The following is a 15,018-nucleotide window of genomic DNA, read 5'->3' on the forward strand; positions in this document are numbered from 1 at the left end:
AGAGTAACAGCGGCACTTTCTCATAATTACCATTTAACAATTTAAGCCTGAGGCTACAGTCCCACACACCAACATAAATCCTATACTAATGAGGACACACACGAGCTTTCTCTTACTATTTAGGTGTGAACACAAACCTGAAAACACAAAGCAAAGCTCATAGGCTCAGGTGTCAGTAGGTAGAGCAGCTACTAATCAGAAGGTTGGTGGTTCGATCCCCGACTGCTCCAGTTTGCATACCTAATATTGGGCAAGATGCATCCATCGGGGTATGAATGTGTGTGAATGTTAGATAAAAAGAACGTATGTAGGAAAAGCATAGAAAAAAGTGCTTTGATGACTCAATGAATGAGGCAAGTGGAATAAATGTGCTTTGAGTGCTCAGCTGGAGTATAAAAAGTAAGTAAGTAAGTAAGTAAACTTTATTAAGCGCTTTTCACAGATAGACCATCACAAAGCGCTGTACATAAATATTAAAATAAACAATAAAATCAATAGACAATGTACACAATATAAAAGATCACATGTAAATAATGTAAAAATATAAAATATGAAGAGATCAACAAAAGGCTTGTTTAAACAGAAAGGTTTTTAACTGTTTTTTAAAACAATCCACAGAGTCAAGCAAACGTAACTGTAGAGGTAAATTGTTCCACAGCCTTGGTGCAACAGACTCAAAGGCTCTGTCCCCTTTTGTCTTCAGTCGTGTACGGGGAACAACTAAGAGACTCTGAGTCTGTGAGCGGAGATGACGAGCAGCAGTGTGTTTTATAAGAAGCTTGGATAAATAATCTGGGGCCTGGCCATTTAGTGCTCTGTATGTTAAAACAAGAATTTTAAAGCGAATTCTAAACTCTATTGGGAGCCAATGTAAAGAATATAAGATGGGAGTGATGTGAACACGCTTGGTAGAACGAGTTAATAGTCTGGCTGCTGCGTTTTGTATTGCCTGGAGGCGAGAGAGAGATGATTTATCCAAGCTAGTAAACAGGGAATTACAATAATCTAAGCGTGATGACACAAATGCATGAATTAGTTTTTGCAGTTCAGCTGAGGAAACCATATGTCGCAGTTTAGATATGTTTCTTAAATGATAGAAACAGGAACGAGACAAAGATTTTACATGAGAGTCGAGGCCCAGAGAAGAGTCAAATATTACTCCGAGATTTCGAATATTTGACTTGACAGATGGACAGAAGGAGGCAAGAACCTGACCGATTTTACAATGTAGCTCAGGGGGAGCTATGATCATGGTCTCTGTCTTGTTAGTATTTAGGACAAGGTAGTTGCTTGAAAGCCAATCAGAAACCTGGGTTAAGCACTGGACTAGGGTGGACAGCCTATCCAGCTGGTGAGGCTTAAAGGACATATGGAGCTGAATGTCATCAGCATAAAAATGATAAGACAGGTCGCTAAAAGATTGAATGATACCAGCTAAAGGAAGCATATAAAAAGAAAATAGTAATGGACCTAAAACTGAATCCTGTGGGACACCACAGGTGAACCTGTCAGTCCTAACAGAAAAGGTCCTTTCTGATAGGTAGGAAGAAAACCAGTCTAGGGCAGAGCCAGATATACCAGCCAGAACCTTGAGCCTGTTAAGTAGGATTTTGTGATCGATTGAGTCAAAGGCTACACTAAGATCAAGCAAGATGATCACAGAACAATTCCCTGCGTCAGATGCCATTAATAGATCATTATAGACTCTTAGGAGAGTGGTCTCTGTAGAGTGCTGCTTTTGAAAGCCAGACTGAAAAGGGTCAAGGATGTGTAGTTTACATAATAGAGACCTGAACTGATTTTCAACAATTTTTTCAAGTAATTTACTTAAAAATGGCAATTTTGAGATAGGTCGGTACTTACTAGCAGAGCTAGGATCAAGGTTCTGTTTTTTTTAACAGAGGAGTTACCTCAGCATGTTTAAAATAAGATGGAACACAGCCTTGCCTCAGTGAACTGTTGATGATGGATAGTAAAGTGGGACCAATGCTGGTGATAGACCCAGAGAGAACAGAGTGAGGTAATATATCTACAGAGCATGAAGAGGATTTCATTTTACCTAAAACTATAATTAAGTCATTTAGTGTGATTGGAGAAAAGGAGGCAAATGATCCAAGACAGCAAGGGGTGTCTTCATAAGGGGAGGCACTTGAGGAAATTTTGGATTTCAAGTCCATCACCTTATTTACAAAGTAATTTAGGAAAGTATTACAATCTTCATCAGAAAGCAGCAGAGCATGCTGGGTTGGAGGAGAAACAATACTGTTGATGGTATCAAATAGAATTCTTGAATTATTTTTATGACGATTTATAAGATTATTGAAGTAAGAGGATCTAGCCTCTTTGACTGACTCATTATATAGGTAAAGTAGTTCTTTAAAGTGCTGACGATGGACAGTCAGACCAGTGGACTTCCACAGACGCTCTGCTTTTCGATAGGATCGTCGAAGACCACGAGTCTGATTATTTAACCACGGTGTGCGTGAATTAAGAGAGCAATAACTGCTTTTGAAAGGAGCAACCTGATTTAGAATGGCAAGACAGTGTTCATTAAAAGAATTAGTTAAAGGCTCAACCTCATTAGAAGAACTTTTAAAATTATAAAGAGAGGAAAACTCAGAAATTGTAGAGTCATCAATAAAGCGCTAATAGAACCTTGAGGGTGGGACTCTGAATTAACAGATACAGTAAAAGAAACTGACTTATGGTCGCTAAAAACAACTTCATTTAGGTTCATGTGGTCAAGGGAAACACCACAGGTGAAGACCAAGTCCAAAGTGTGCCCAGCCCTATGAGTAGGCCCTGCTACATGCTGAACAAAGTTGAAAGAGTCCATAATGCTCAGGAACTCCTTAGTGGTGTTGTTTGTTGAGTCATCCACATGAATGTTGAAATCGCCAACAATGATAACCTTGCCCATTTTAATGGTAGAAGTTAAAAGGTCTTGTAGGTCTGACAGAAAAGAAGCAGCAGACCCAGGTGGACGATAAATTAAAATGCCGTATATGGGCTGTTCTCTTCCAATTTATATCATAAGCATCTCAAAAGAGTTGTAGCAGCTTGAAGAAATCATCTGGCATAAGAAAGTCTTTTTAAAAATTACAGCTGTTCCACCTCCTCGTCCAGATATCCGAGGTGCACAGAGAAATGAGCAGTCAGCGGGACAAAGCTCTAAAAGATGTGAGAAATCATTCTCACGTTGCCACGTCTCAGAGATAAACATGAAGTCAAGCTTCTCGGAGCAGAACAAGTCATTTAAAATATAAGACTTATTGGCGATTGAGCGGGCATTAATTAACAACCATTTAAGGCTGCGACTCACCAGGACAGGGGTAGAGTTTCCAAGGAAAGGGTCCGCGCTATGCGCTAAACCGCGCAGCAAAACAGGGTTCCTGCCGAGTTGAGGCTTGGGTTTCCATGCTTTCAGATGACAGCCTGGGTGGTACTCATGGTGGGTTGTGGGGATTAATCCGGTTCCGACAAGTTTCAGCCGAATCTCACCGGTAGCAACCCAGGAATAGAGCCCCCGAAGGTACATCTCTTTCCGGAGACGATGGAGCAGGACGTGAAGGCCGGCTCGCTTCCCCCGCTTTCTCCGACGAGGCCTCTGAAGCAAAAATGAGCTAACCGGCAAGAGTGGAGGTAGACCGGGTGTTGCGTCGTGTTCTAACGGCGGTAGGAAAACAGCCTCATTTCGTTGACTCTGAAAGTTATCCATTGCAGATTTGATCGCTAGCAACGCATGACGATCATAAATCCGAAGGGAGGTGACACCAGAAAGAACAGTAACAAAAACACTTGCATAGCATATAAAATAAACACTCGGACGAAGGCAGCGGCACAGCCAAACACAGGCGCCATCTTGACCTTCCCCAACTCAACTCACTCACTCTATCTATATAAAAAGCACTATATAAAAACAAGTCCATTTACCAAAGATGAAAACCAGCACAAAGAGACTTTAAAACAATCGAAAGCTTCCTAGCTGGGGTCCCTTAAACCACTTAATAAACATTCAAGTGCATGCAAAGCTGTGCCATGGGTCCTTTACGTCACAATCTGAAAAAGGTGTTGGAGATAACATTTTGTATGACTTGATCACAAGAGTTAAGATATGATAGTTTCTTTACAACTTTCCTCAGAATTTTACACCCCTGACCAATCCCCTAGATGTTTTTTTTTTGTTCAGTGGCCCTAAAACACTATTGTATTACCATTCAGATTAATGAGAATGTCTACATTCTGAACCTTCTTCAGCTCTGAACAGATGATGCAACACTGAATGATTTCAAGTTCACACTTTGTCTAATAAACTTACATCTTTCATTCTTTTTTCAGACTGGCAAATTGCAGTCTGTCAGAGATCAGCGCTTTTGTCTCAGCACTGAGCTCCAACCCCTCCCATCTGAGAGAGCTGCACCTGAGTGGAAACAACCTGCAGGATTCAGGAGTGAAGCCACTGTGGGGTTTTCTGAAGAGTCCAGAATGTCGACTTCAAATTCTGGGGTCAGTCACCACATTTTAGTTGTGCTAACAATAAAAAGCAAGCTAATAAGATGCTGACCAATAGGTTTCTATTAAAGGTTGTAATTTGTATGTGAAAAAGTGCTTTGGCTCAGCAGGGATCAGCTTACAGGTAGAATACAGCTGCTGGATGGGATTAGCATGTCATAGCTATCTACCCAACTGCTAACTGGGGGATTTCAGGCCATCTATGGATCATTTTTGCTAACTGTTTATTCAGCTTAGGCTCACAGGGCTGCAGCCTGTGCCCTAGCTGTCATAGGGCAATAGGCGTGGTCCACCTGCACAGGTGAGCAGTCCATCACAGGGCCAACAGAGAGAGACAGAGAAGCACTCTCTCACATCCACACCTACAGTCAATTTAGAAGCACCAATGAACCTAAGCAGCATCTCATTGGACTGTGGGAGAACATCCAACCTCCACAGAAAGGCCCAGCTGACCAACAAGCTTCAACCTACAACCTTCTTGCTTTAAGGCACTAGTGCGAAACCTTGTTCCCCATTTAAGCCCAAATCCTGCATCTTCCTGTTTCTGACTCCAGGCCAGCTCCACTAACACTTTCTCCTCAGACACTGCCACCTAGTGGAGGAAGTCTTAGTTCCATTTGAAGCTTCAGATTCCAGTTAGTTCCTTTACAAAGAGGCGAAGGTGGTGGGGCCACAGCACCATCATCACTGAGTGCCATAGGACACTTAACCAGAGGTGGGTCGAGTAGCCAAAAATTGTACTCAAGTAAAAGTAGCATAACTTTAAAATTAATTATTACTCAAGTAAAAGTGAAAAATAGTTGTCAAAAAAGTTACTCAAGTAAGAGTAAAAATTACTTGGTGAAAAGACTACTCGAGTAGCGAGTAACTGTTTGAAATGTCCGATTTATTTTATAAATAAATGCTGTCAGACAAACAAAATAAATAAATATACAAATTTTAGTATTTTCAAAAGGAATATATGTAAAAACATCAACAACAATTCTAATTTCCAGATTTTAGTTTTTCACAGCATAAAGCTTTTTTCACCAATACCTACAGTAAATAATATAAATATATAAACAGTGCAAATAATTTCCAGATATTCAGAGAAAACTTACCGTTTCCTCAGGTTACGAGTTGAGTTGTTTCACTCTGAAAAGTTGTTTTGTTTTGACTCTCACTGAAGACACCAACACTGCAGACATAGCTGTTCTTTTGTACTGCTTTTAAGCAAAACATTCTTTGTATGTGAGGCCAAGGATATTCATCCTCTTCAGCTCCAGCATAGACAACTGGCTCTGCGATGTTTTCACGTGTTTCTTCTTTCCGTATGTCTGCTAGTGATGGGTCGGTCGCGAACGAAATGGCTCTTAGAGCCGGATCTTTGAACTGAACAATGCGAGCCGGCTCCTTATTGGGAGCCGTGGGTTTCTTTTTTCTTTCTCCGGCCCTCTGTTTCACTTTTTTTTCACTTCACGCTGCAAGTCACCCTTGTGTTTGTGCTGAGCAGAGATGGCAAACAGAGCCTTGCGTTTGCGCCCCTCTGCTCAGCGCTGAGCTGAGGGGGCAGGGCGTAGTTACACTCAGCATCAGTGTGGAGGGGCCTGCAGGAAATCACCAGCTACAGACGGCCCCCACCCACTGTTGAAGCAAACAAAGACCTGGCCAACGAGTTAAACACTTTCTACTGCAGGTTTGAGACGGACAGACTCCCACGCCCCACCCTCCCCTCCCCAGAGACATTGTTCCAGACATTGACCCCCAACACACATTCCACCTCTCCCCCCTTCACCCTCACCCTCTCCAGTCCCGACCCACCCCCCTTTCCTCCTCCCTGAAACTCAGAATACAAACTGAGGATGTGAGCCGACTATTTCAGAAACAGAAGCCCAGGAAAGCCCCCGGACCAGACGGTGTCTCACCCTCCTGCCTCAAGACCTGTGCTGAACAGCTGGCTCCCTTCTTTACGCGCATCTTCAACAGATCCCTGGAAATGTGTGAAGTTCCCTCCTGCTTCAAACACTCCACCCTCATCCCTGTTCCCAAGAAACCCACCATCACAGGACTGAATGACTACAGACCTGTCACCTTGACGTCTGTGGTCATGAAATCCTGTGAACGACTGGTGTTAGCCCATCTGAAGGACATTACAGGCCACCAGCTGGACCCTCTGCAGTTTGCCTACCGGGCAAACAGGTCTGTGGATGATGCAGTGAATATGGGGCTGCATGACATCCTGCAACACCTCGACCGCCCGGGAACTTATGCCAGGATCCTGTTTGTGGACTTTAGTTCGGCTTTTAACACCATCGTGCCTGAACTTCTCTCTTCCAAACTCTCCCAGCTCAGCGTGTCTCCAGCTACCTGTCAGTGGATCACCAGATTCCTGACAGATAGAAAGCAACAAGTGAGGCTGGGGGAGATCACCTCTGAAACTCGGTCCCTCAGTATTGGTGCCCCTCAAGGATGTGTCCTCTCACCACTACTGTTCTCCCTCTACACTAATGACTGCACCTCCACAAACTCGGCTGTTAAACTCCTAAAGTTTGCAGATGACACCACCGTCATTGGCCTCATTCAGGATGGTGATGAGTCTGCATACCGGCAGGAAGTTGAGCGGCTGGTACTCTGGTGCAGTCAGCACAATCTGGAGCTGAACACTTAAAACTGTAGAGATGACAGTGGACTTCAGGAGACATCCCTCAACTCTGCCCCCTCTCACCATATCAGGCAGCCCTGTGTCGACTGTGGAGATCTTCAAGTTCCTGGGTTCCACCATGTCCCAGGACCTGAAGTGGGAGACCAACATCAACTCCATCCTCAAAAAGACCCAGCAGAGGATGTACTTCCTGAGAGAGCTGGGGAAGTACAGTCTTCCACAGGAGCTGCTGATCCAGTTCTACACTGCAGTCATTGAGTCTGTCCTGTGCTCCTCCATCACAGTCTGGTATGGTGCAGCCACTAAACAGGACAGGAGCAGACTGCAGCGGACTGTACGGGCAGCAGAAAGGATCATCGGCGCCCCCCTGCCCTCCATCCAGGATCTGTACCTCTCAAGAACCAGGAAACGGGCAGGGAAAATCATCACAGACCCCTCACACCCTGGACACAGACTTTTTGATCTGCTGCCCTCTGGCAGACGGTACAGAAGCCTGCAGACCAGGACCACCTGACACAGGAACAGTTTCTTTCCCCTCGCCATCTCCCTTCTAAACAGCTGACCTGTCACACTGCTCCCACTGCCAGACTGCAGCTGCACCTTATATACATTCTGTAGTATTCATTCCACCTCATTTCATTTCTGTATTTTATGTATATATGTTTAGATTAGTTATTTATAGTTGGTTTAGACAGCTTTGTGTATGTATGTGTACGTGTAATGTATATATAGACACGTGTGTGTGTGTGTGTGTGTGTGTGTGTGTGTGTGTGTGTGTGTGTGTGAGATTTACATTGCTGTGCTTGAGAGCCTCCATCTACCGGAACCAAATTCCTTGTATGTGTCTGCACATATACATGGCCAATAAATACGATTCTGATCTGATTGGAAAGGTACAGTAAAGACATCAAGAAAAGAAGCAAAGTCTGGAACCATTTCAATCTTATTGACAAAACAAAAGCAGAGTGTAGAGTCTACAAGAAAAGGATATCATATAGAGCCGGCTCCACAAACAACATGCACAGGCACCTAAGAACTGTCCACCCATCAGTGCAATGGGAAGATAAAACGCAGTCAGTTGAGTGTGATGTTAATATTTCTAAATGCCAACCTTTCCCTTAATTAAAGATCTGGGCGTTCTTTCCCCCCCCCCCTTTTTTTCCATATTTTAATTTATATTTTATTGTGTTGTGGTTTGCAGTGTTTTGTGTTGTTTCACTTTAAATTTGTTTAAAAGGAAAAAGCTGAAAATTTAAGTAGTTAAAAGTTGAAATGTATGAAATGTAAATAGATTGTTTTCTGTATTTTAGAATTTATTTATTACATTTTATGTGGAGTGAATAAATAAAAGTATATTTACAGTGGCCCCTAGAGACAAAGCACGTACACACTCCAAAACACAACAGAAGTGCTCCAGGATGCTAGGGGGCAGTGTTGAGCTTTTGTTACCTAGTGGCTACACAAGCCAGGAAGTACCAACAATCTGATTGGGTGTGCGGTAGTAACAGGTAAATGAAGTTTTTTTTTTTTTAAGTATTTGAATATATATATATATATGTAACAAGTGTCACCTGGCAGTTTGTTGCTCTCTGCCAGGTGATTGGCTGAAAGAGCTGTGAAAAGGTAGTGGGTGTGTGGGGTGAAGTCAGTGCTCTTCTGTGGAAGAAACCAGAGGCAATTAATTCACTCGGGTGCGAGTGGGTATACTGCCGGTAAGAGACTTTTGCTGTTTTGTTTGGATCATTTGCTGGTTGTGTGTGCCTATTTTTAATGTGTCGTTGGCCTTTTTTTAGTGTGACCACCAATTTTAATAGAAGAATTGATCAAGCCCTAGATCGACTGCGCGCAGGGAAACTGATCAATATTGTAGGTATATTGAGTGTTTGTTTTTAGCTTCATGATTTTAAATGGTTTCATATAATTGGTATTTTATTGGGTAATATTTTAATTGATAATGTTGTTTGTTTTTCAGCTGTGCTGTCTTTGCTGTCCTTTTTTTGTTCTTTTGATTGATTTGTAATTTTCTTTTGGTTAGTCCGTCCAGCCGTAAAGGCGGTTATTGATTGAGAGCGAGTTGTGTAAGGGCGGACTAACCTCCCTCCTTTGTTTTTTGTTTAATTGTTTGTGCCACTTCCCTTTGTCTCCCAGATTGCAGGCCATACATGGCGCTGATTCCCAGCTAGGCTGAGACCTGAATTGTTTGCAGTGCGTTTCACGATTGCAGTGTCGCTAAGCGGGGTGTGACGGGTTGCAGTGTAATTATATTCGCACAGTGTGGTAAGTCTCATGTGCAGCTGGGATATCAGCAGGATGTGTTGTAAGTCCTGTCTGGAGATAATGGGGCATTTGTATGTTTAATTAATGTAATAAATAAATCAATTATCAATTTATTTCTTTGTCCCGTTCACTCCTACCTTGTCCTCGGTTACATTTTGGCGTGGTCGACAGGATAGAAAGTTGCCAACATTTTCAGGGAAGTTGGACAATATGGGCTCACTGACCCTAGATGAGTGGATTGAACAAATGAGAGACTTTGTGTGCACGAGAGGCAGAACTGAAAAAGAGCAAGCTCAAATCATTTTTAACCATTTAGAGGGTACTGCACGCACTGAGATAAAGTTTTTACCAAAAGAACAGAAAGAAAATGTTGAGAAAATTTTTGATACACTGAAAGAGACTTACAGCTGCTTAGATTCCCACATTTCTTTGCAACGCAGATTTTTCAATCGTAAACAATTAGAAGGTGAGTCTCTAATTGACTTTTCTCATTCTTTGATGGCCTTAATGGACCAGATTATTAAAACGGATGAGGAAGCCGCAAGAAAAGCTTCAAAAGATCTTCGTGATCAATTTTGTGATGGTGTTAGAGATCAGGCATTGAGGATCAGGCTGAGAGATTTAATTAATGCCAATCCACAGTGGACGATTCGTGAGGCGAGAGCTGAAGCGACCAGGTGGATGGCACAGTATGAGAATCAGCCTTTTAGGTCTAGATATAATCAGTCTATTTCAGTTTCTGGAGATATGCAAGCTTCTTGTGAAACTGTAGATTCCAGAACATCAGAATATGCTGAGTTGGTGTCCCTTTTTAAAGCCCAACAGACACAATTAGAGTTGGTCATTAAGGCATTAAACCCACAGGAGGTGGCTGTTTCCAACAATCACACTTCTCGACGTAGAAGAATGGTGAATGGTAAACCCATTTGTTTTAGGTGTGAGCAAGTTGGACATATTGCCCGTTTTTGTCCGACATTACCCAATTCTGATGGAAATCAGCATGAAAGAGCAGCTAGGGCTGATGGCCTAACTACTAGGGCGGCGGAAAACTAGTACCCACCAGTGCACAGAGCCACACACTGGTGGGAGGGTTGCAAGGCTCCAATAATGTAGAACTCAGCCATCTAGTTGGTGAATGCTTGGAAGGGGAGGTTGATTTGGGTGGGGTTATTATTTCATGTTTGCTGGACACAGGGTCCATGGTCACAACAATCACAGAAAGCTCTTTTAGAAATAACTTTTCTCATCTCAGTGACGAAAAGCTCAAAGACTGTGGTTGGTTGGGGCTTAAAGCAGCTAATGGCTTACAAATTCCTTATTCTGGGTATATTGAGTTGGATGTTACAATCCTGGGAATTCACCTACCTCGTCGAGGGGTGCTGATTGTGGGAGATCCAACAGATAGCCACATGGCACAGAAAAAGACATCTGTACCTGGTGTGTTAGGAATGAATGTATTGAACCCTCTGTACTCTGAATTGTGTAAACAATATGGTTCTGACCTCTGGGAGGTTCCAGTTTTGAAGACTGCGCCCCGTGGGTGGAGAAGAGCGCTGAGATACTGCCAAATGATGGAGGCCATGGCAAATTCTCCCGAACCCCATCGTGTTAGAGTACAGGGTAAGAAGTCTTTCTGTGTTCCGGCTGGAACGCAAAGTTATGTTCCTGTTACCTGTCCAAAGATGCCTGTGAATACACCCATTGACCTTTTGATTGAACCCCTAGGGCCTGATGATGGTTTTCTTCCGGAAGGCTTATTGGTGTCTCCTTCATTGGTAAAGGGAGAAGGAGGGGAGGCTTTTGTTCCAGTTACTAATGTGGGTAAAGCTGATGTGTGGTTGACACCTCGTCGGGTGATTGCTACAGTTCAACTGGCCAGTGTGCTAGTAGAGGGTCATTCTGAAATACAGGTCTCTGTAAATTCACAGTGTTGTACAGCTTATATTTCCAGCCATACAATGGCAGACAATTCAGTGGAATTGGATCTGCCTGAATTTGAAAATCTGGAGGAGAGCGAGAAACGGCAAGCAAAAGTTCTATTGCAGAAGTATAGTGGCATGTTTGCCAAGAATGAGTTGGATGTTGGTTGTAGTAAATTGATCACTCATGAAATTCCTTTGACAGATGAAACACCAGTGCGACAACCTTACAGGCGAATCCCTCCGTCTCAGTATGAATTGGCAAGGGATCATATCAAACAGCTGCTGCAAGCTCGCATCATCAGAGAAAGTAGTAGTCCGTATTCATCCCCAATAGTTCTTGTTCAAAAGAAGGATGGAAGTTTACGCATGTGTGTCGATTATAGACAGTTAAACGCCAAGACCAGAAAGGATGCATTTCCTCTGCCAAGGATTGAAGAATCCTTGGATGCTTTGACGGGTGCTCAGTGGTTTTCCACGTTGGACCTGGCTAGTGGTTATAATCAGGTGGAAATGGCTGAGAAGGATAAGATTAAAACTGCATTTTGTACCCCATTTGGTTTGTTTGAGTTCAACCGCATGCCTTTTGGTTTGTGTAATGCACCCAGTACATTTCAGCGCCTGATGGAGCGTTTGTTTGGAGATTGCAGACATCAGTCGGTGCTTTTGTATTTGGATGATGTGATTGTTTTTTCATCCTCTGTGCAACAGCATTTGGAGCGGTTGGAAGAAATATTCTCTCGTCTGGATAAAGAGGGGCTTAAAGTGAAACTCTCAAAGTGCCAGTTTTTCCAGAGGCAAGTGAAGTATTTAGGGCATGTGGTGTCTGCCGAAGGAGTTTCTACTGATCCAGATAAAATAGCTGCCGTGCGGGATTGGAAAACGCCTAGCAATCTAGCAGAACTGCGTTCCTTTTTAGGATTTGCTAGTTATTATAGGAGATTCATAGCGGGTTTTTCACGCATGGCTGCTCCCTTGCATAGACTGGTCTCGACACTCCTCCCTCCAGGTAGAAAAGGTAGGACCCCCCCAAAACCATTATTGGATTCCTGGGATTTAGAGTGTGAACGAAGTTTTCATCAGCTCAAGGCTGCCCTAGTTTCTGCACCAGTGCTTGCTTTTGCTGATTTTCAGAAGCCATTTACGTTGGAAGTAGATGCAAGTTATGGCGGTCTAGGGGCAGTGCTCTCCCAGGAGTATGAGGGTAAGTTGCGGCCAATAGCTTTTGCTAGTCGGAGCTTAAAGCCTACAGAGCGGAATATGAAAAATTATAGTTCTATGAAGCTTGAGCTTGTAGCTCTTAAGTGGGCAGTCACTGAAAAGTTTAGGGAGTATCTTTTGGGTCATCATTGCACTGTATTTACAGACAATAACCCTCTAAGCCATTTGTCCACGGCAAAGCTAGGTGCCACAGAACAGAGGTGGGCATCAGAGCTGGCCGCTTTTGATTTGACCATAAAATACCGGCCTGGGGCTCAGAATGCTAATGCAGATGCACTGTCCCGCCTACATGGAACTGTAATGGAATCGGATGGTCCGTTATCTAATGATATTGGAGTGCAGTGTGAGATGATTCCTAGTGTTCAGGCAGAGATAAGTGTGTTACCTGGTTGTTCTTTCTCTGATCTCTGTAGGTTACAGAAACAAGACCCGGTGATTGGCCCTTTCTTAAAGTATTGGGAGGTGGCCAGGTTGCCCGATTCAAAGGAAAGAGATGGTCTTGGTAAGGGTTCGAGGGAATTGGTCCGTCAATGGGGGCGGATGAAACAAAGGGAGTCTGTGTTATATCGCTGCACCCATACTCCTGATGGAGGGAGGGAGGTTGATCAGCTTGTGTTGCCGCAGTGTTTACAGAGCCGCGTCCTTCGTTTACTCCACGATGAGCATGGCCATCAAGGGGTTGAGCGTACACTGCAGTTGGTGCGCTCACGATATTATTGGCCACATATGTATGTAGATATTGAGAGATGGTGCAGAGATTGTGAAAGGTGTGTTCTTTCTAAAGCTGTTGTGCCAAAGATTAAAACCTTTATGGGCAGTATTTCTGCATCTCGGCCTCATGAAATTTTGGCAATTGATTTTACAGTACTTGAACCCTCAACCGATGGTAAAGAGAATATTTTGGTAATGACTGACATCTTTTCTAAATATACTCAGACTGTCCCTACGAAAGATCAGCGAGCCAGCACAGTGGCAGAAGCTTTAGTGAAGCATTGGTTTCATTTATTTGGGCCTCCAAGTCGCATACATTCTGATCAGGGGCGAAATTTTGAAAGTGCTTTGGTGCAACAGCTGTGTAAGATTTATAAGATAGAGAAGAGTCGGACGACTCCCTATCATCCGCAAGGTAATGGTCAATGTGAACGATTTAATCGTACACTTCATGACTTGCTGCGTGCCCTGCCTCCTGAACAAAAGCGCCGGTGGCCCCGGCATCTCTCCCAAGTCACATATGCGTATAACACCACAGTACATCAGTCGACTGGTATGACTCCATATTATTTGATGTTCGGGCGAGAGCCTCGTTTGCCAGTGGATTTTTGGCTGGGTGCTGGCAGTGAAATTGATGAGGACGTCACTCTTGAAGAGTGGGTACAGGAACACCAAAAGTCCCTGGCTGCTGCATATGATGTTGTGCAGCAACGGGTAGAAAAGAGAAGGGTTCAGAGAGATCTGAACTCCTCTAAATGCGCTAGCCCTGATTTGGAGCAGGGCGATTTGGTGTATATGAGAAACCACTCTGTAAGAGGTCGCAATAAGATTCAAGATTTTTGGGACCCCACACCTTTTCAAGTAGTGCGACCTCCTCCTGGTCATGGCGTAGTATATTCAGTCGCTCCTGCTGGACACACTGGTCCACTTCGACAAGTACGTCGAACTGAGTTGAGAAACATTCCAATTAGGGAATTAGATAGAGATCAAGATAGTGGTCTACAAATCTCAAAACAGGATGATCTAACTGGAATGTTGGCCACAAATAACAGTATGGTTGATGAAGTGGAACAGATGTTTACAGAACAGGGAGATGGAAGCGATACTGCAGTGTTGAAAGAAGGGACGTTGAGTCCCACACATGTGGGGGTGCCCCATTTGGACTGTTCTAGAGACCTAGAACCTGGGGATGAAGATGTTGCCAGCTTGGCGCAAGGGCCTCGTAGGTCAATGAGGAAGACTGCTGGACAGCATTCAAACCCATTTAAATTGCCACAATCTACTATAAAATGAGCCAAATTTTAAGTGTGCTCTCTTTTCAGCTCATCGTCGGGTCGCCGATGCCCTTTGAAGGGGAGGGTTGTAACAAGTGTCACCTGGCAGTTTGTTGCTCTCTGCCAGGTGATTGGCTGAAAGAGCTGTGAAAAGGTAGTGGGTGTGTGGGGTGAAGTCAGTGCTCTTCTGTGGAAGAAACCAGAGGCAATTAATTCACTCGGGTGCGAGTGGGTATACTGCCGGTAAGAGACTTTTGCTGTTTTGTTTGGATCATTTGCTGGTTGTGTGTGCCTATTTTTAATGTGTCGTTGGCCTTTTTTTAGTGTGACCACCAATTTTAATAGAAGAATTGATCAAGCCCTAGATCGACTGCGCGCAGGGAAACTGATCAATATTGTAGGTATATTGAGTGTTTGTTTTTAGCTTCATGATTTTAAATGGTTTCATATAATTGGTATTTTA

General features: G+C 43.6%; 2 protein-coding genes across 3 annotated transcripts in view; one reads left to right on the forward strand and one right to left on the reverse strand.

Moving 5' to 3' along the window:
- LOC134622284 (NACHT, LRR and PYD domains-containing protein 12-like) overlaps positions 1-15,018 on the reverse strand; it is a 1,346,881-nt gene that overhangs the window by 54,426 nt on the left and 1,277,437 nt on the right. The window lies entirely within an intron of this gene.
- LOC134624407 (NACHT, LRR and PYD domains-containing protein 3-like) overlaps positions 1-15,018 on the forward strand; it is a 45,127-nt gene that overhangs the window by 14,792 nt on the left and 15,317 nt on the right. For both annotated transcript variants that reach the window (XM_063469392.1, XM_063469391.1), the window contains exon 7: positions 4,339-4,506. In XM_063469392.1, the coding sequence (XP_063325462.1) occupies positions 4,339-4,506 (168 nt within the window). The remainder of the gene's footprint in view (positions 1-4,338; positions 4,507-15,018) is intronic.

This window comes from Pelmatolapia mariae, linkage group LG3_W, assembly GCF_036321145.2.
Source record: "Pelmatolapia mariae isolate MD_Pm_ZW linkage group LG3_W, Pm_UMD_F_2, whole genome shotgun sequence".
NCBI lineage: Eukaryota > Metazoa > Chordata > Actinopteri > Cichliformes > Cichlidae > Pelmatolapia > Pelmatolapia mariae.